Source organism: Chaetodon trifascialis, chromosome 1 (assembly GCF_039877785.1).
Source record: "Chaetodon trifascialis isolate fChaTrf1 chromosome 1, fChaTrf1.hap1, whole genome shotgun sequence".
Classification (NCBI taxonomy): Eukaryota; Metazoa; Chordata; class Actinopteri; order Chaetodontiformes; family Chaetodontidae; genus Chaetodon; species Chaetodon trifascialis.
Window position 1 is genome coordinate 11,243,383 of NC_092056.1, and position 22,249 is coordinate 11,265,631.

Here is a 22,249-nt window from a genome sequence, read left to right on the forward strand (position 1 = left end):
CAACCAAGGCTGCTGCTCAACCCAGACTTCAGTCAACCAACCACACACACTAATCTCTTGCCGAGGTCTCTACAGAAAGGCATCAACCAAACTGAATCTAATGAGCATCTACCATACAACAAAAACAAATGACTAATAGAGAGGCCTATACTGCAGATACAAATAAGTCAAACTCTGCCAATTAACCTCTTAAACTCCAACAGGGCCAACTGTAGTTTGAAAAGATGCTAAATATACCGCTGAATTGCAGGAATGTATAAAATGCTGAAAAAGAAATTCCAATTGATATAATGGTGTAGCCATGAACATTGGCATATTCTATTATTTCACTCAATGCAAGCTGAAATATTGTAGCTTCAAGCAAAGCACAGGAACAAAATGATAGAGGTATTAAATTGTTATGAAGTAGAGAGCTTTTTTCAATACCTCAAAGCTGTAAGGGGAAATTTAAGGTGAAAGTCTTATTTTAGCAGTTTAAGTACGTATTTCCCATCATTCACATCAATTTATTTGTGCAGGAAATTAAGATGAACAAACTTTATTGGGTGTGTTCTAGAATGAGGGTAATTTAGAATTTAGGCACTGACACTACAAAAATGACAAAATACTTTTCTGTGCATATGCACTCATTTATAATGAGGCACACTTGATAAGCCTCAGTCACACCAGCATTTAAAAAAATTTTAATGTTAGTGCCAAAATAAGCACATTTACTAATATGAGCCAAGTAAAACTGTGCAAGTCTACTGCCTTGAACTCAACTTTGTGAAATCTGAAACACACATTTTTATAATATACAATATAAATAGCAAACTGTCTTCACTGTGCTGACCTTTGAGGCAATGGGGAGCTGGACAGTAAAACAAAGGAATCGATCATAGCTTATTAGCTGTGTTGCACCATGAACTCTTATGTAACCCTCCTCCACCAGAGTACAAACTGCTCCACGAGAAAAAAACTCTGGAGTAAACTCTCTTTAATTCAGTGTCTAGTTAGTGATTGACCTACTCTAGCAAGCCCGCTGTTTTGCACAGCATTTGTGACTTACAAGCATGTTGTCTGTTCGCCAGTGTTAGCCATTAGCTCCCAGCTACAGTTGTTTGCCAACTAACCCTGTGAGCAGTGTATGGGTCTAGCACCACGAACCCAATAAATATGGAAGCATCACAAATACTTGCTGTTACCCCTTTTCTGCATCATACTACGACTCTGGATTTGTAATCAACATTTCCAGTGAAGTAAATGGTTCATGTGGGGAACAGATTGAGTTCTATCCATAGCAGTGTTTGAGACTGATGACAATGACTGATTGAACTGTCAGTAAAATAGAGACATTTCAAATATACAAGACCAGAAATCAAAGAGATGTTATAAAGGAAAAAAAAAAAAACACGACAGTTCCTGTGGTCACAAACTACTCTGTACAGCGGTTTCAATCTCACTCACCTGACTGAGCATGAGGCACCTTTTATCATGGTTCATCTACTGCAATTAATCTTTAACAGATGTGATGCAACTCTCTCTCCCCTATGCCTCTTTCACACATCCGGTGTCACTCACTCTTTTTCTCTGCCGCTGTCTCTCCAGTTTTATCTCTCACATGCATAAATATTGCAAATATTCATCTCATTTCTTGTCCTTAATTCAAGTTACCTCAGAGCACCTACTGGGTGACCGCAGACGTTAATGCTTTCAGAGACTAATAAAACAAACCTGTTGGGAGTGTAACCATACTGAGCCACAGAAATGCAGGGTTGCAAAGTTGGTTGTGAATTTCTTTCTCCATGCAGTGAATCAATTGGCCAAGACACTGCGAGGTGAGGGGAAAAAGATTCCTCGGCCAGATGATTGGACATTCAGAACACCCAAACCTTAATTTTAGTGTGCAACAGTCATTTATGGCTTCAGGACTGCTCGATAATGCATCAAAACCCACGGGCCTCCAGGGGAAGCAGTCAGTAATCAAAAAGTAAGTTAAGGTTTTCATAATAGGGCCCTATAAATAACTGGGGACAGAAATGAGGGCATGTAAAATTGATGAGGGATGATTCAAACCCCATGAGGTGGATGGAGCTGAACACAAGGGGAAGGAATGTGATGTTGAGCGGCCTGGCGACATGGGCATGTGCAGAAGATGGAATTGCATAAGTGATTTGTGTCACCACTGTTCCTATAAAACGGTACAGATATATGGACACTGTTCTAGAGGTGCCGTCTTTGAACTGGCGCTATCAGGAATTTATGGCATTTTACTGTACATTTCAAACAATCAAGCAACGCTTGCGTAACCTATGGCTACCAATTAAAAGTTTGACAAAAGTCGAGCTGAACCTGTTCCATCAGCTCCAGTGTATTACATCCTTTTCTCAGAGGAGCCTTACAACTGGTGGCTCTTGAGTGATCTGAAGGTCACATCCTTATTTTTTCATGGACTCTACAGTTCACAGTTTTCTTCTGTGTTCATTCCAGCTTAGTTCAAGTAAGCAAGAAAACAAGTCGAATCATGACTTTTAGAACTTGAAGAATAGGTTGAAATGAGAACCCAGAACAAAACTCCCACACATTCTTTCAGAAATGCAAAAGATGGTGTGCTTGAGCTTCTTTGCATTTTCTGTAGAATCCTGAGTTCTCCAGTGCACCAATCATTTACGGCACTATACTGTGAAAAAGCACTTTTCCCCAGAGCATAATAAGGTCTTTCAAAGCATAACCTTTAAATTAAATTCTTCAGCTCTAAATAGACTAAATCTTGTCTGAGTGGTAAAATGAGGATTCCACTGCAGGCATGTCCAAACTATTCCACAAAGGGCCGTGTGGCTGCAGGTTTTTCCTCCAACCAATCAAGAGGATGCAGTCTGACCAATCAGCTGTCTGACGGCTGAGATCAGCTGATGAAATGAGTCAAGTCTGTTGTGCTGCTGCTTGGTTGGAAAGAAAACCTTCAGCCACTCGGCCCTTTGTGGAATAGTTTGGACATGCCTGGCTTAAGGAAATCAATAGTGTCATATTGTCATACTTAGGTGGAAGGCAGTGGAAAAAATCAAATCAGAAGTAAACAAGCAATGGTCACACAACAGTTAAGAATTACTCTTAATATTAATACAGAGTGTTTTTTATTGCAACCTTTAGGGAGGGCACACTTTATATGAAGGTACACACAATAAACAATGACTAGCTGCTTATTAGCATGTATGTTAGTAGCACATTGGCTCTTTATTAATCATTATAAAGAGGAGAGTAACTAAGGGTTACGGTTAGGTTACCAAGATCCTAATGATAATAATGTATGTTTACCAAGATAAAAAGTGTTACCATGTTGTGTTTGGCCTGTGATCCTGATCCAAGTCCAAGTATTAATCTAATAAAGCAACCAAATACTTTTATTTAACTAAAAGTTGGTTGAATATATATCTGACACACTGATCACTGTAGGCTACTGAATCTGACACACCTTATTTTTATGAGCTACTTGATCCAAAAACTGGACGTCCATTTTCAAAAATATTACCTTTATAAGCTTAATTAATGACATTAGCTAATAGTTGATAAGGAGAGTATGACTCCTGAAAGTGACATGATCCAAGAAGAAGTATCACTCTGTTGGAGTTGTAGGAGCCACAGAAATACTCATTTTTCCAAACAATATTTTGCCCAGCACAGATACCGGCTGCAGACAGCACTTAACCAAACAAATGACAAGTTTAATTCTGGCCTGCCATCAAGTTATTCACAAAATGATGGTCAGCGTCGGCTAAAAACGAGAAGCTGCTAAAAACACTTTTTCAGGCTTAGATGGTCTCATAATTTCTTTTTCAGGGGAGTCCTGGCTACGTCCTGGAAATGCTGTCCTGCAGGCTGTGTTAAAGGACAGCAGCACTGCACCACCAGCAGGCTGATGTGGACAAAACAAAGCGGAATTAAGTCAAGAAATAATGGGAACCTCAACTATATTTTAGCCGATACCAATCCGTACAATCAGTCCAGGGCATCTCTGATACCCTTGCATCTGTAAGAGTGAGACCAAAGAATGATCATGTGCATCTAAATGTTTCTAATTTATTCAGAAGTCAATCCTTCTGACATACATAGTTCACAGTTTACTATATAAACGAATGAATGACGAAAAAACACTTCGGCTAATCATTCAAACTGCTCATGTTCACATTCATGTATTAATTTATTCTGGGACAGGATATGCTGTATTATCTAGATTCTTCACTCAAACATCGAAAGCCATCTCTTAGGAGCCTTTCAGTTTAAAAATATTAACGGTAAACTAATCTTGCCAATTAAAACAGTAACAATTGAATTCCTTTTCTACTGCAGTTCCAGGGACATGAAGGCATTGTCCTCAGATGACTGCCAACCTGACAGATGGATCATTAAATACTCAGCAGTGACAAATTTGAAAGGAACTAATCTTGATGGTTTTTGGCCAGGTGAAGCTGCCTTTCTGGTGCCGGCACACAGTTTTAAGTGTATATCATACTTGAAATCACATAAAGAGCGAAAAGAAAGGATTTTAGATATGCGGTTTGCCAAGGACCACAAAAAATGTCTACTCAAGATTCATTAGTGTCACGTGTTGAAGGATCTGCATTCCTTATCCCACTTGCACATAGATATTACTTTTGCAGAATTGCAGACGTCTGAGAGAAAAGGCTCATAGATCTTTCAGTTACAAAGGGTCACGACTGCAATTCACTGTTCTTTCTTTAAACAGTATGTGCGTCCATCCGGTGCTATTGACTGTCAAGGCAGACTTCTGGTTTACATGAAAAACGTTGAAATTGGCAGCAGATTCATTATGAGGAGGGAGACCGTCTCGACTACTAATACTGTGATGCACAGCACTGCGCATGAATCTTACACATTTTCTGACTGTGTCCAAGGTTTATTCATTTCAATTTATTGTATTCTTTATCTATTCCTTATTTATTACTCCTTGGCTACTCAATGACATATCTCTGCTGCTGTGGCACTGAAATGTCCTCATGGGGATAAATAAAGATCTGTCTGTCTGTCTGTCTGTCTGTCTGTCTGTCTGTCTGTCTGTCTGTCTGTAATATACACTGCCAAGCAGTGTAAGTGGCATGATGACACTGTAGCACCTTGATCTAATACTGCACCACCTGGAGTCCTATAAGTTGTGCAGTGCACTGACTTCACAGACAGGTATGCATTCAAGCACGGAGAATGGCGATAACATTTTTCACCACAAAGCCACATTAGCGCCATCTTGTCCCGTTGGTATGTGAGTAAATTCACAGTGGCTCCTTCAGGACAGGAAACACACAGAGCAATGCTCCATCAGTCAGTCAAAAAAGCATGCACTCTATGTCTGTGAGGATGGAACAGCAGCAATAATAGCTAGTTAGACAGACTAGATCTCATAAGGGAGCTGGTGTGAGGCAAATCCCCCCAAAATGTACTAAAGAAGAAGAAGAAGGTCATAATGCATGAAAAGGAGACATTTTACTCTCAAGTGTCAAAATCTATCTTCAAAACCAATTTGCCCATACAGAATCGTAATAAGAGTCAGAGTGATTATTAAGCATGGCATCAGTAGTCTGTGTCTGGAATATATTTACAACATCAAAAATGCAAATGAGCTGTTTACTCATGGTTTTACAAAGTGTTCCTGAGTCCATGCAGTAACATCCTTTATAAAATCATGTGCTCACTAAGTGGTGAACCTCTCTCCATCCTCGCTAATGAACAACTGAGCCTTTCCAGGATGCCCCTTTCATACCCAATCATGATACTGTCACCTGTTACCAGTGAACCTGTTTACCTGTGGAATGATCCAAACAGGTGTTTTTGGAGCATTCCACTTTCCCAGTCTTTCGTTGCTCCTGTCAGAACTTGTTTGAAACGTTTTGCTTTTGGAATCAAGGTTTTAATGCAAGTGTCCGGGCTACTAATTTATACTCTCATTCTCTGCATGTCAAACAGATAAAATCGATATAGCTTACCATCAAACTTTTTATGCCTAGAGACAAATGTAGTCCTTATAGTGTGGCTGCTCCTCTCCACCAAGTTCTCGAACTCCAGTTTGCTCTGCTGGTTGAGTTTGTCCTCCATCTCGGATGTGCAGCAGGTGTATCCCTGAGGACAGACACGCAGGTGCTCACCTGAGGGAGACAGAGACAGAGACCGCCATTTTTACACACATCACTGCCACAGGATTCGGTTTTTCAAAAGGCAGAGCTGAGTCTTTGATCAAAACTCTCCTGTGATTTTGGGACTCTCATCACTGAAGCTATCAAAGAGGGACAGACCATAACAAATGGGGAAGGATAATATTTGCCGGTAACCTGCTATCATGTGAAACAGAGAGCAACTTTGATACAGCAGTGCATACACCTCATGAAGGATTTTCTTTATATTACAGTCCAAAGCACTGCAGTAACTGCAACAGAGTCAGTTTTATGTACATCAAACGGATGGCAGTGCATTCAGAAACTATATTTCAGTTTCACTGACATATTATCGCCTGATAAGCAAACATTTTAGCAAACTGCATATTGACCCATCCACCAGACACCAAGCACCATTAGCATCTATATGGAGTCGAATTCCTGAAGTCCAGTTTTCACTCCCTTTTTTAGCTTTGACTTGACATTTTCAAATATTTGAATGTATCAAAACCTGCCGCAATATGATGGTGGCAGAGATGCACCTCACAAGCTGGATTTGTCAACTTCTGCATATGTCTAATGAGAAAATGAAGGTGCTGTTGATTTTACTAAACTGATTTTTTTCAATGTTTTGCACAGTACAAACAAAATTCCATCCATTATACCAGGATAGTGGCAGTATATGACCAGTATAGTACAGCAAACAGTCCCTTTAATAAACTGAAAAATAAATTTGTTATCTTGATAAACTGATGTTTTACAGAGCCTTTGGTTCTTTAAATGGGCAAAGGTGGTGTTGAAGCTTGAATTGAAAATGTGTAAAAGAAATGAAATGTGTGAAATGTTTTTGGTCAAAAAGCGTTTGTGTGTTTGGAAACAGGATTCATCCAAAGTGAGTTAAGTGTTTCAAAATCCCCTCGAGATCCAGTCTTTGAGACGGCGAGCGGTTGCACGTGAGGATGATTAAATCAGCTGGATTTACAGACGAGCTGAACATCTATTAGTTATTACAAAAGAGTGGGCATATCAGATGTTAAACTTGAGTCTGTGCTGGATTTGGGTGAGGGTATTAAATAATTTGTTAAATTTGCCAAAAGTTCACCAGAGTACATTTAGAAAGTGAGAAAATGTAAAACTATACTTTGGCTCCAAACTTCTTTTGGATAAACAACAATCAGTAAATTACCTCACACATGTGACAACCCTCTCAGTAAAAACCGAGGAGTTACCCTCACATCTGTGGATTATTCTTGGTGTGTAAACAGTGTGGGCGTGCAAGAGGACACGAATTGCATTAAGGAGTGAGGAAAGGAGATCCTGCAGTCTGATGAAATGAAAGATTCCGCTCTACAGCCGTAATGCGTAGCACTATCTGACAGAAACCAAGCTGAACCCGTCATGCATTTAACACAATCTCTTTCTCAGAACATAGCGATGGCAGCATCACCGGTGTGCTTTTTAGTATCAGGGACTGAGAGATTAGAGAGAACGATGGCTTGAGGCAGACACTGACAGATTCCTGAAATAGGGAGAGCGCTGAAGACCTTCGGCTGAGTCAACTACATCCAAACACCAGGATGGTTTTAGAAAAAGAGTGAGAAAATGTAAAGACTTCCATTAAACAGAGGATCTAATCAATGACTGAGCGGACTAAATTTTCAAGGATGCATGTGATAAAATGTTTAAGTCCAGAGGGACCAACTTTACACACCAACTGCACAAAAAGGCTCAAATCACTGCCAAAGTTACTTCTGTTACTATACTTCTCCTACTAGTTTACATCAAAACTGAAACATTTTTTTAATCTGCTGTTCATAACAATGCAAATACATACATGACAAACTTAATTCAGGGAAAATCTGATCTCAAACCACCTAATACTGCCCCAGGTGAAGAGAGGCCTGCGCACCGCGGCATAGCGCCCGACTATTTAAGCTGATATGAAATCTAATAAAACAGACAAATAACATCACCCACTTCACTGTAATTAACACTATTTATATTCAACAACTCTGACCAAACTGATTTGTATTAACAACGGAAGTTTAATTAAACAATAGATTTGCAGATCACTGTTTGTGTGTGTGTGTGTGTGTGTGTGTGTGTGTGTGTGTGTGTGTGTGTGTGTGTTTAATCCATCAATCTGTTATCATCTGTATTGCTTTGGTGGGAAATGCAAAAAGCCTATATTTGTGTGTGTTAACAAAAGCTGATGTAAATCTGTTAGCCCAAACTCACTCAGTTAATCCTCAAACAATTTTATATCTTAAATATATAACATGAAAGACGTAAACAAACAAAACAAAGTGAATCAATACAGGCCCGTACTTCCAGCGCTCAGTGTTGCCCCGCCAGTGAACAATGCCAATAAACAATAATCCCTCTTTCTTTATTCTCAACAATGATGCAACAATGCACCCGCCAAAATATAATAAATGTTTTTTTTTAATTGTTGCTCCTCCTGCAAAATGATTTTCTGATTTTAAAATGTTGTAAATACAAAACCTGGCACACAACAAAAAGCAACAGATGTGGCACCATCACCAGACCATTAACAACTAACAACTGGAAGAGATGCAAGAACAGTGAGCAAGCTTGCAGAATTAATCAAAGTCAGAGGAATGTGCAATTTACAAACCAGTTCTAACACACCCTGGCCCCCGCCCCCGTAAAAAAAAAACAAAAAAAACTTGCATCTGTGAGCTTGTGACTCAGCAGTAGGACAGAGACTTGAGGACTCAATCATGGACGACTTGTCAGTGAGAAGATGAGCTCCATGAACAATAAACAAACAGAGAAACAAACAAAAGATTGAGGTTGTGGTTGCTGTGAAAACACTGGAAGTACACTGGTCATAATGTGTAATTTCAACTGTTTGTCTTCCTGGGCAGCAACATCTGCGGGACTGGCAAAGCTGTTGCTCAAGAAGGCAGCAGTTGGGCTAATTCTTTGGGAAATAACTACCAGCCTACATCTCGTTACTGATACATGCGTATATAGAGATTTTAGAGGTGCCACATCTTTCTGCATACTTGCTCTATCATCTCTCCTCTGCTGCTCTGAGGCTGAGAGTCATCAGAGGGTTAAAAAAAAAGTCTGGCCAGCAGTCACATGAAAGATTTGAATTTTGTGAGGCTTTTTTCTAATTCTACCTATTAACATTTGAGAAAGAGAAAGATGAAATGGTTGTCGCTGCACCAGCGGCAGACTGGTGGGCAGAAAAGACTCAGATTGTGGGACTTTTTTTTGATGGATCCTACTGGCAGGCAGGGTGGTGTTCTGCATTCATATACAGTAAACTATAGAAGAAGGAGCTGTGCATGGATAATGAAACAAGGCGGATGCAGTATGTACTACGTGCTGGCACTCTCAAATGTGCTTAATCCTTAATCAGTCCACAGAGAGGCACCAGGCTACAGTAATGAGGTGCAACATCAACAGTTCAAGAGAAACCCATTGTCTCCAGAGGACTGCACAAGCCTCCTGGCCACAGAGACCAAACTCTGTAAAACAACAAAATAAGCTGAAATGCAACAGTCGATTTCTATTTGGCAAGTCTTTCAGGCTCCTTTGTTTCCCTGCTAAACAACAATGTTGTAATCTTTTAGCAATGCAACAGCATTCCTCAACCGTCACATGTTATTTCCACTAGATGCAACACTGTGTGATAATCTTCATTCCAAGCTGTGATCAGTTTAACACACGCCTGAAGAGAAAACAATATTATGCAGGGTACAATTCAGTTTTGCTTACATTGAGCTCTGAAACACAGGATCATTAAAGCATCGGTGCAGCACAGCATGGCCCATCTCATTTTGTTTTTGGAGGTTTACATAGAGAGGTCAAGGGATTATTGAAACTGACTGGCATCAGCAAATGTCAAAGACAGCACTTTATTTCAGCCTTGTGGACCATGATTCCCCGGATCAAACCTTGCAATATTTGAAACAAAGCCAAAGTAAGAGTTCGGCACAAGACTTAGTTTATTGTCATAATGATGGACAACTTTCTTGCTGCATTAGGAAGCCCTTCGACTCTCGAAAAAGTCCATTTCAGCTTGAAGTTTCCACTGATGCAATAAATCAATACAAGGCTGAACTGCCCTTAAGTGCAAATGACAGCTGAAAGGAAGTCCTGGTGCTTTTAGCTTTCATAGGCTGTGCATCACTCTTTTCATCTTTCAGTCTCGTTTTTGTATAAACACATAATTTGACATATCCAGCTACTTTCACCACTTTGGAAACGGCGATGCTGCTGTTACATAAAATGCAAAAGGAGTCTTTGAGCAGCAGGCAGGAGGCTGAGCTGCATGTTTATGATGTTGTGACTTTGTCATATGTTATTCCTTCTCTCCTTTTCTCACTTTTTCCTTTTTTTTATTTTTTTTGCTGGTCGCTTTCCATAACACAGATACCAAAACAAACAGCAGAATATAAATAGCAGTGATACCAAAATAATACAGGACAAAAGTATGCAACATAAAACTTTCCTGCACAGTGTTAATACATTGTGAGCTCTCTTTCTAAAGAACAAAACAAACACAAACGCCCACCTCAGTGAACTTACGGGAATAATCGTCACCAAATCTAGATGGGATTTTGGCTCGCTAGACCATATCTGTCCTGTTCTAGTCGGCTGCTTTGCACCCAAGATGGAATTTGAAACCAAGCTGTCAATACACTGCACGCTTGCGAGATCACAGTTGTGCTCAGACTCTGTCAGGCTGAGTTAGACTTGTAAGACTCAATACCAACACAGCCAACAAAATGAAGACATAACGGCAGACACAACAGAAAGCCAGGGATGCCTGTGAGTCATGGTGTTACGATATAAACACATTTATAGAGCTGCATAAAAACAAAAGTGAATGCATTAATGATTGGTCAAAAGCCTAAAAGACCCTTAAACAATAAAGCACTTTAAATAAATTATGAAATAACAGGAATCAATGCATCTATGTAATAGCCAACAGTTCAGCAGTTCACACCTTTCAAAGCAGTGATACAATATTAATGTAAATATATCTCTTTATATTGAGCAGTTCCACTTTGTAGCTCCTTTATGCGGCAGATTGTTGCAAAACAATCAAATAAATATAAAGAAATAGAAATGTGAAGGATTTACACTAAAATGCCCTCCTTCCCATTGTAATATACTGTATACACTTCCCAGCTGTAATATAAAAACTTCCCACTTTATATGAAGGTACACATATTCACCATTAACTAGCTGCTTACTGTGCATTTAGGAACATATCGGTTCTTTATTAATCATTATAAAGCACCTTTCCATCCCTCTTTCTGAATCACCACATTCTACAACTGCCAGGCTATTCATTAAGAGTTTTCCCTCAACAACCTCCTTATAACTGCTTATTGATATTAAGTGAGGAAGCTGTCATACATGGACTACAATCCCAAACCCTGACTAATCCGAATCCCAAGAATAATCATTAATAAATGCTTTGCAATGACTAATAAAGAGCCAATATGCTACCAATATGCATGCTAATAAACCACTAACTGTGCACCTTGATATAAAGTGTGGCTGAAAACATTATGTTTATATTCAAGATGTTAAATTTGGAATCTCATTTGCTGGGAACAGGACATCACAGTAGACTCAAAACAATCTGTTTGAATGCTCCTGTGCCAATTAATAAAGCCTTGCTGTTACCGTGCGCTTAGATAAACAATAGCATCAGAGATGGATTTTGACAAATCAGAGCTGTTAGCAAGTGGAGTGCCGAGGGGAGAAAACAGAACACTGGTTTTGTTGCTAACATTACCATTACTGTCTGCAGGTGAAGAGGGGCAAGTTGGGAGCACTCCCAGAGCAAGTCCATGGCGTCTGTTAAAATGCTCTGCCAAGTCAGTGCTGCAACCAGCTCTCACCAGTGCTGAAACTTTTGCACATTTATTAAAAAAAAAAAAAAAAGCCATAGTGGGTCTGCACTTTTGAATTACACCCAGTTGGTAATGTGTTCTGTCTGTCAGCTTTTGGACAAAACAACAGGCAAGAAGATGAAAAGCTTGTCTTTACAAAGTGAGCAGCTGAGAAACACATACTGTATGTACAATAAGCCTCAGAAGAGCAAACATAAGAAAGAAGATACAGGTCTCATCAGGTTCTTCACGTAGAGAAAGCCTGCTTTCATTTAGATGTAAAACAACAAAGCTGTACTGTATCTTAAGCATTAGGTCTGGCACATCCACCCACATCCACATCCATGATTCATTATATGCCTAACCTGATCACAAATTCATGGATCAGCACATGCAAAGACAGACCAGCATATACACATACATAATACATTATTTACTCACAGGTTTATCTATGACTTATGAGCAAATAACGATGCAATCACTGTGAGAAAAAGCTTGGATAAAGGTCCTCACCATTTTTTCTTAACCCAGTAAGGCTTGCTAATATACCGATCTGTCCTTTGCAGCTGCCTGGAGCGCAGATGTCAGAAGGCACTGCTGCACATCTTTCCCTTCCAGAACGAGCTGATCAGAGATTTAAATGTATGTAATTACAGAAGGCAAGATAATTAAGGACAAATGCTAATCTTCTTTGGGGATTTTACAGTGAAATGTTCTGGCATTAGCTCAAATGTTTCCTAATCAAAGAGGAAGTGAGGCATAAGAAATATTGTTCGTCTCACAAATGCAATCACACATTTGCTGTTGTGTTCAGTGCGCAGATGTGTCTGGCTCCTCTGGATCACTATTTTCAGGAGTCGCAAAAACATGACTGGAGCGTAGCATTATAATTAGGGGAAATTGCTGACTATAGTCTCAGAGCATGCTCACATAGGCTGGTGCCAAGCTGATGAAGGACTGAAGAAGAGATGGCAAGAGGATGCCGGTTTGACACATGCCATCAGCCACACAGGCACAGATCCAGAGTTCTCCAAAACACTAAAAAGATGACTTGAAGGTTATTATGTGTGACATGAATGTTTAACTAAGCAGACATTCTGATTTGCTAAATAACACAAAGTCAGGAGTATATAGGTCATGGGGAGGAAGTGGATGGACCTGGAGGTATGATAAAGCAGAGATTAAAGAAGACCTAACATTACTTGGTATGATTGACTCCACACTTGTATTTGGCCTCAGTTCCCTGTGGCTTCACATCCCCTGATGTCAAAGAAGCATGTTCTCCGCTTGTTTGGGGTTTCTTACCCAGGCATATGCTGCAATCATGTGAACGATGGCAGGAAGTTCTTATTCTTCATCTCTAATAGCAGTTCATTAAAAATGGCAGCAGAACCTACACTCGTAAAGCAGCCATGTGATGGTAAAGCTCAACAATTGAAGCCGATGCCCCGCTGGCATGCAAAAGATTGGAGTGGCCTCAGATGCACTAAAGGGGAAGACTGCCAGCGAGGTTTTCTCTGCCTGTACGCTTCCTTGTGCACCCTTTTACTTTCTTGATTCTAAATGCACAAGACAGGGGAACCCTTTCTCCCAACAAATACAAAGACTGTGCTTTCACACCAACAACATTTTATTTCATTAGAGAAAACAAACTCCAGACAGCCACATAAGTAGCCCCTTTAATAATGTTGTTGTAAGGTTTTTGACATGAGCATAAAGGGGCAACTAGTGCCGTCAACAAGTATTCTGAATTCATTCAATTGTGAAAATTAATATTTGACCATGGGAAAAAAAAAAAAAAAAAAGCAGCTGATGCTACGTGGGCCCGGGCTGCTGCACTGAATACAACACATGATGGACAAGAGTCACACAACCAGAGTTTCGGTTTTCCAGTTTACCGGGACAATCTGCTGAAGTCTGAAATACTTCATTCTTTCCGGTCATAGTGTCAGGTGGACATAATTCCCAAGTTGAAGTTGAAAATATTCTGGCTCTACATGCTGTTTTCCCCCACTGCTTCTCTGATGTCCTCCCACTCTCTCTCGCACCTCTCCCAATTTGGTGAATTAAGAGTTCATTACAGCCAAACCAGAGTTGATGGTGATTGTTGGAACAGTGAAAGATGAACCAAAAAGATTCTGGTGAGTTTTATTTTGTTTCAGTCGAGTTTGACTGCTGTGTGCTTTACCAAGATGAAATTATGAAGTTGATGTGCAAACGCCCGGAGGCATTACATTGCTACCTGTTTTGTGGCTGTGGGTTACAGTGTTGTCAAACAATACTGAACCAATTTCAAAAATTGTCTCCATTAGTCACTTGGACACAAAACCACAGGAAAAAAGGGTCCATAATCAGATAATGAATGACTGGAAGCTCTCCTGTTTGTCTGGGACATTGCAATTTGTGCATATTTCACTGAAATTATAAATGTATGTATGTCATTTTATGATGTTATGTTAAAACTTTGCTCTGTATACAAAGTCTCTGGTGTCACAATTTCCACAACGAGCTATACATGTATTAGTGGTTGGACAAAACAAGCATCGTGAAGTTGACACGATGGGTAAATGTGATGGCATCAATCACAATCGTTCAACCGATCAATGGAGAGAACGATCAGCAGATTGATCCATAATGACAATAATCATGAGCTGCAGCTCAAAACAGCTCAATAGCTCTAAACATTATGTTTTTGGATGCTGCCCAAGACACTCCATGTCCCCAAGAAAAAGGTGCCCACTTCAAAAATATCTTAAAAACTTTTCATGCATTAAGTGTCAGTACACCGTCCCAAACACCAGATTTAGTTTCATGGCTGTAAACCTGAGATTTCAAAGACATTGGAACTGCACTGCGCCACTGGCGCATCTCCTCCTCCTTCTCATCTCAGTCCCACCCAGCGGTGCAACTCAGAAAGAGGGAGGGGAGAAGGCGTGGAGTGGGTTTGACACAGCCGAGTCAAATCCTCACCAATCACAGCAGCTCCTGGCCCCACCTTTAACAACACCGCTGGCGAGACACATGGCGAGTTTCAAGGATGACTGAGCCCCCGTACAGGAAAGTGTCCGACGCCCAAACTTCTCCCAGGAGGAGACTGACGTCACTCATGTCTAAATATGAGATCCTTTGATGGTAAATCCTCGACCTCCTCCTCCTCCTCCTCCTCCTCCTCCTCCTCCTCATCCTCCTCAAAGCAATGATGTACTCCATCTTTGCAGATAATCTTAAGCATTTGTATTTGGAATGAAATGACGTGGGTAATAGTGGACAACGATCATCACTTGCGTTTTTTCCATGTGTCTGTCTCTTGAGCGCTCTGAGATAGATGCAGTATATATGCTCTGTAGGATGCCACAGCTGTTTCTGGTCGGCACAGCGACGTTAATTGATTAGTTTGCATCCCTGTTTCACCTGTGTACATTCGGTCAGGCTGAGTGACCATTACGCGTGCCGAACGCGCTTTCGATGTGGTCAGATGAGATACGGATCAAAATATATAAATTTAGGTCTGACTGTATGTGCTGACTCGGATAGCTGCATTGAATCGTGGCTGTTCCTAATTATTGATCGCAGTGAAATGCCAGACACTGTGGAAACCTGACTGTGAGGTATTGGTGACGTGAGCGCACGACTCCGCCGGTTTACGTAAATCCACAGAGTTGACCAGGTCTGGGGTGGCGAGCTTTCAGCGCACTTTTGCGCCGCCGGCGCAGACCAAAATGGACGAAAATCCAAATGCACTGGCTCATTATGCCGACACCTCCCCCTACTGCACCACAACGCCCATCCTGGCGCACCTCTGTACGCCTCGGTCTACCAAAATACCAAGTGCGCCGTGCGCCTGCGCTGCACGAAAATACCACTGCACCGGGTGCACAGCCTGCACTGCACCGGCGACGGAGTCGAAAATAGAGCCCGTTATGTTCACAAATTCACACACATTCAGTATATGTTTTAAGAAATGTTTGAGTTAACTCATTTTAGCATTTCTGTTATACTATGTTTCAGCAGTCACAGAAAGATAGCAAGACAGAGTTTGATTCTTTTTCTTTTCACACAGTAACACAAGAGAAAGCTAGTATACGTAATGCAGAGTATAAGGTTCAGATGAGCACTCAAGGAGAGCTCTCTGAAATGTTTTGCTTTACTGTAAAAAAAAACGGTCTGCCAAAGAAAAATCTCATGCATTATTATTTACTGCAAAATAGCAGGGGCTGGGAGGAATGAATGGCATGCTGGTATGTTTCCGAAACTTGGGCCATAATTCTGCTTCTACTATAGAAAGAAAGAAAGAAAGCAGAGGCGGCAAATAAGAAAGGGAAGACAGTGAAAGGAAATATGCCTTTTCAAAGACTCAAAACGGCTCAATTCAGATCAAATGCACTTTTAAAACTTTAAATAAGTAGATAGTGGACACATTTTGTACACAGGGACGTGCAGCCCTAGCTTGTGTTTGCTCATTAATTGTTCTGCTTGGTCATCTGCTAAATGGCTGCCAGCAGGTGGGTCTGTATATTGTGCTGTTGTGCTGCAAGGTGTGAGACCTCAATAGTCACGGAGCACCGAGTTGAACTCCGATTGGTTTCAGTCACTTGCCAACTGAAGATAAGGCTTCAAAGGAAAAGCAGAGGAAAAGGCTTCAAAGCGGAAGTTAAGGAGATCCTAAGGCTTCCACTGCAACGTGGTAGATCAAGTTAAGTGAAGATTTAATGCAATAATCAAAATAAAAAGTAAAGGGTGTAAACCCATCTCACTCGGCATACTGCTGCAGTATTCTTCTTTGTCAACAGTTCAGCTTAAACTTTTCTCTGGAAAATGTCCTATTGGCTCATTTCATATGAATCTATTAAAAAATAACAACCAAATACAAATAAAAGTGGTTTCGTTCAGTAAAGTAACAACCACCATAGGGTCATGAATGAAATGGTGCAGCAGCCCACAGCAAGGAGTGAGACAGCTGCGGACGAAGCTGCAGCAGATAAAAACTGCAGGAAATGAGATGATGATAATAGATAGAAAAAAAACCATACGTACTGTTGGATGACTGTCTGATTTTCCTGAACCAAAAATCAATCTAGAGTTAAAGAAACATAAACATGGACAGCAGGACACTGTCTGATGTGAGACTGGTGATAATGATCATAGTTCTCAGGTGCTTATCTTAGTGACATAAATACATATTATTCACAATAGAGTGATCAATCATCCACGCAAATTCATGTAACTTGGAAACCTGTGTATCACTGTAATGTATGTCAGGGATTCCACTTTTTGACATGCTTTTGAGAATATATCTGTCCAGAAATCTGTTGAAATATGGAGAAAATATACTCCAAATGCTCCATTATAATACAGGTTTTGAAGGAACTTAATAAAAAGGTATTGAGTGCATTTTTGGCAACAGTTATCACTTTGATGTGTTTGATTCTAGTGAATAATCTCCGATGAGAAACAAGCTGGCTTCATGCTGAGACTTTTTTTGCAGAGGAGCACAGAGGACTGATAGAGCTCCATCATATGGCGCGACGACGATCACCTGAAGCTCAATATCAGCAGAATCGATGAGCTTGTGGTGACTACAGTGCTTCAAATATGGATGTTGCTGCAAAGACGCTACAAATTGTAAAACATGGAAGCTTCACACACATCTTTAACCAAGCAGCAAAGTAGATTACAATTAGCACAGTTTCGAGGTGGACACCATTTGGTTGGATGCTGACCGATTCAGCATCCAACCAAATGGTGGTCACAGTTTACATTTCTCTTCCCGAGTTAAGGCGTTGAATAATGGCCAGAAAAGTGTTTTTGACCTTTAACCTTTTGGATATAGTCATCATGTCATCATCATCGCAGGGCACAAACACACAACCATTCACACTCACACTCGCACCTAGGGGCAATTTAGAGTGTGGGAGGAAGCCGGAGTACCCGGGGAGAACCCACGCATGCACGGGAAGAACATGCAAACTTCACACAGAAAGGCCCGACCCAGGAATCGAACCGGCGACCTTCTTGCTGTGAGGCACGCGCACTACCTGCTGCGTAGTCCACCCTATGAGATGTTCATGTGAAACAAGATACATTGTAAATTCTAATATATATCTGAATATTGTGAAAATGAATATCTGATTAAAAGAAGACGTGAACAAAAGCAGCATCGCTGCAGCAGATGCACTGAATGCACTGCATGATGGACAGGAGTCACAAAACCTACAAAAATCTGTTGAAGCTCAAAATATTTAAATCTCCGGTCATAATGTGTGAGATAGATGTGAAAATATTCTGGCTTTAAACGCTGTTTTTGCAACAGTGAAAGACAAACAAGGTTTTCTCATGTTTCTGTCACGTCTGAATGAAGTGTATTTCACGATGATAAAATGAATGTTTCTTTGAAGCCAGCAGCCATTTCTGGTTAAGTAAACCAGATCTTACTGTCTAACAAAAAAGGTCTTTCTCTGCAGGCATCCGTTCCATAATGTTGACAGACAGAGCAACAATCACAGTGGCACAGTGACCTTTGACCACCAAAATCTGATCACTTCATAGGATACATCATTCATGAGAACGGTACATACATACGGTGCTCAGACATAAAACTTCAACTTTTCAATTACATTTTGTCCAGTTTTTATAGAGGGATAGATTTCTTGTCTGGACTGTGCTGTTATGATCTTCTCCAATAACCACAAGTCGCATCGTCTTCTTTCATAAAACCCCATTAAATCCTCTTGTTTGGTTTGCATTCTGCTGACAAAGGACCAACTGGAGACTGATATAGACATGTGGAGCTGATGGTGCCACATATCTCTTGCCAGGTCAGTACTAAGTTTTCTTACTGAAATTCCTCGTATACAGTGTCATGTGTTACCACTTTTCAGAACAACTACAAGCACTTGGACAAAAAAGTCCTGCAAACTAGTTCTAATCAAGTACAACTCAGTCCCTAAATGTGTTCAGGTCTATTGTGCCGCTGCACTGATGCACGACAGCCAAACGCATAAATCAGCTGCTGGATTGTTTGGAGATAAACGCTTTAAGATACGGTTAAGTTCCAGTTCAAAAACACCGCTAAAGCTCAAGCCAAGAGCTGACTGAAAAGGGTCCATCATCAAAAGATACATCGAGCAGTTTGACTGCTTCATAATCTTCTGCTTGGGAGATTAAAATGGGAAGGAGAATTTTTTCAATTTCATCCCCTCAACTACAAACATATGTTGCAGGGAAATGTGAAAGCTCCAGAATATATTAGGCCAGCTGCGGGAAAAGAGTGGGTTCAATGCCCATGGACGGTCTGATGCCAGACAGTGTGATTAACTCCCAAAAGGATTCATTAGTCTACCTGGCCAAAGGGCAAACTGCATATGGACCATGCCATCTGGTACATCCCTTGACCACTCTTGCCAGCATTTATAAAGGGAGGACATTCTCGCCAGAGCTTCATGCCAAAAAAAAAGCCAACAGATCACAAAGTCAAGAGAAAAAAATTCACCCATGCTGAAAATTCATAAAAAGGTGTAGCGATGCAGTAAATGTAATTAATTTCTGCAGAGTGGAGCAGCATCTATTGTACTCCGAGCTGGTGAGTCTTATTCCAAGTTTGTAAGAGCCTGAAAGAGCCAAGTGTAGTGTATATGGTAAGTGTTATATAATTATGTAATTTTCACTTTGATTAAAATCAGGATTTGTTTTAATCTGATTCCACAATATCTTAGATTGCTGCTTGTTAGTGGGGTCCTCACACCATAGCAGAGCCAAGCTCAATAACAGGAAAGCATCTTGAATGAATCACATTTATTATCATTGATCTACCACCAGTCCAGCTCCAGTCTCATTGAGAACTGCCTCTGGAATATTGCCTCCTCTCTGCTCTTATGGTCCAGGCTGCTGCAGAGCACCACTGTGCTCAGAGACTCATTGCCTTAAATTGAGGGTGCAGGCCTGCAGAAGCAGGTCCATACTCTTGGCATTTCAATTCAACAATTGAGTTTACTTGAGTCAGGTCTACGATAGCTATAGTTCAGTTTTGCTAAAAGTCAGTTCCCAGTTTTTAGCATTGATTCTGTTCAAAATATAGACATTCAGTATAGATTTATATCCTAGTGGTAAACTGCTATCCAATTAACACGCTAGATATTCTACAACAGGGAAACCAAGTAACAAACTGTGAACAAAGAATTGTTCTACAGCATTTTATATTCAAACCCACACTCGTTTACTTTGTTTGCTGCTGGTCTACAGCCATACATCTGTGGTATGGATGATGTGATGTATATGTGTGTGTGTGTGTGTGTGTGTGTGTGTGTGTGTGTGTGTGTGTGTGTGTGTTTGAGTTGGGCCAAGGTGGCAACATCACAAATCAATGACTTATCTGTGGAAATAGTGGATTTTTGTAAAAAAAAAAAAAAAAAAATTATCAGTGTGAGCACTTTAATTTAATTCATTTGGACTAACTTAAACACACATCCCTGTTTGGCTATTTTATCCATTAGCAATCACTGAACTGATTTTACAGAAAGCTATATAATAATAAAACAGTATATCAATATTGTGAAATACAATTACATATATTTTGATTGAGGATTTTACCCATATCACCATCCCTAATGTCATGTGTGTTGTATTGTATTATATTTTGTTCCTGGTCACATTTCACGCCTTCCATTTTTTTCTTACAAGCTCTTTCTTACTATAGTAAGTACAGCTTTATCTATATGGCTAACTTTTTAAAACACACAATTACAAAGTGCTTGACACACACAAAATATAAAAATGAATAACAAATGAGGTAAAAAATAAAATACAATATAAAACAGCACGGTGAGACAGACCAGACAACAAAACCAAAAAAAAAAAAAAGCCCAGAGTGGAGATCTATTAAAAGGTTTGTTTATAAAAATTTGTTTTAAAAGGCTGCTTGAAACAGTCTCAAGATTGAGCAAATCTGATATCTGAGGCAGACTGATTCCAGAGGGCTGGGGTTAAAACAGAAAAGGCATGATCACATTTTGTTCTGCAGTAGGAGAGGGGGATGGATAAAAGGCTGAGATTCAAGGATTGGAGTGTTATAGGAAGCAAATTAAGGGGTTTATTATTAATTCATATAAGGGAATTAATCCAAAGGAAAATTATAGTTAGTAGCTTTTTGGGGTTTATGTGTTGGTATTGTCTATTGAAGAACAGCACTCTCTGTGGTTAAGGTCATTTAAGGTGCTGAAGTCTATGGCAAAAGAGCCCAAGTTAAAGACCAGAACTGGACTTATGTGACAAGGAGATGAGGGTCAAAGTCAAGAATTTCTCTAAAAGACAGTCCTGGTCTTTGTCTTCTCACTTTCTCTCTCCTCTCTAAACGGTTCAGCCAAGTTCAGCACACTGGACAGTAAAAGCTAAAAGGCTGGCTGAGCCTCGGCTTCCTGTGAAAGGTTGACATCTCTATCTTTGAGATCTATTGACTCAGGCATAGCTTAGGCCCCTCACACATCTGGGCCATGACTGCCCTTTTTTATGTGGGCTGCAACACCTTTAAAGGGCCTTTTATTCATCTGACATGGCCTAGATTAGAGGGCAAAAGGGGGCTTAATCACACTTGCATAGAGAATTAAAGGTTGTTGAATGATGGACCACTGTATGAATACCCTGTAATGTTATATGAAAGGGAGAAAACAGCTATGAGTAGAATATGGGAAAATCAGCACCTCCTGTTTTCAGATGATACAGCATGTTCTGTTTAAAGGTTAACTTTTAAAATCAGCACGATGAATACATCCTGGATGTATTTGGACAAGTGAGTCACATTTAAAATGCAAAGCAAAAGTAGGCGACCGACTGTCAGACGATTCTCTGGACACTTCTTACTTTCTATGATGAAGTGCATCACATCACCTCTTGCAATCCAAATTGAGTTCAGGAATGACAAATACTGACCGATAGACAGACTTCCTCATTCATGACAAGTGGGAAATTCAGATGTGTGGTTGACACAGCATGGCACCTTTGGAAACTAGATCTTATGTTGAGGTACTAAATGTAATACCCAAGGAAGCGTGCTGCTTCTTCTGAAGAACGTGTAGTATTCCAGCAGGCGGACTTTTGGGGAAAAATATAAATTTTTAATAAAAAAATTGGGAACATTGCCATGAATAGTGTTAAAAAGTGTGAGGAAGTGAAGTGAAACTAAGACAGGCTTCAAGAGTAAACAGTGTATTTATTGATTCAACCATTAGTCGA

At 40.2% G+C, this 22,249-nt stretch overlaps 1 protein-coding gene across 2 annotated transcripts in view; it reads right to left on the reverse strand.

The window, feature by feature from the left end:
- The window catches only part of gpc6a (glypican 6a), a 142,584-nt gene that overhangs the window by 105,150 nt on the left and 15,185 nt on the right, over positions 1–22,249 (reverse strand). For both annotated transcript variants that reach the window (XM_070968818.1, XM_070968809.1), the window contains exon 2: positions 5,976–6,134. In XM_070968818.1, coding sequence (XP_070824919.1) covers positions 5,976–6,134 — 159 coding nt within the window. The remainder of the gene's footprint in view (positions 1–5,975; positions 6,135–22,249) is intronic.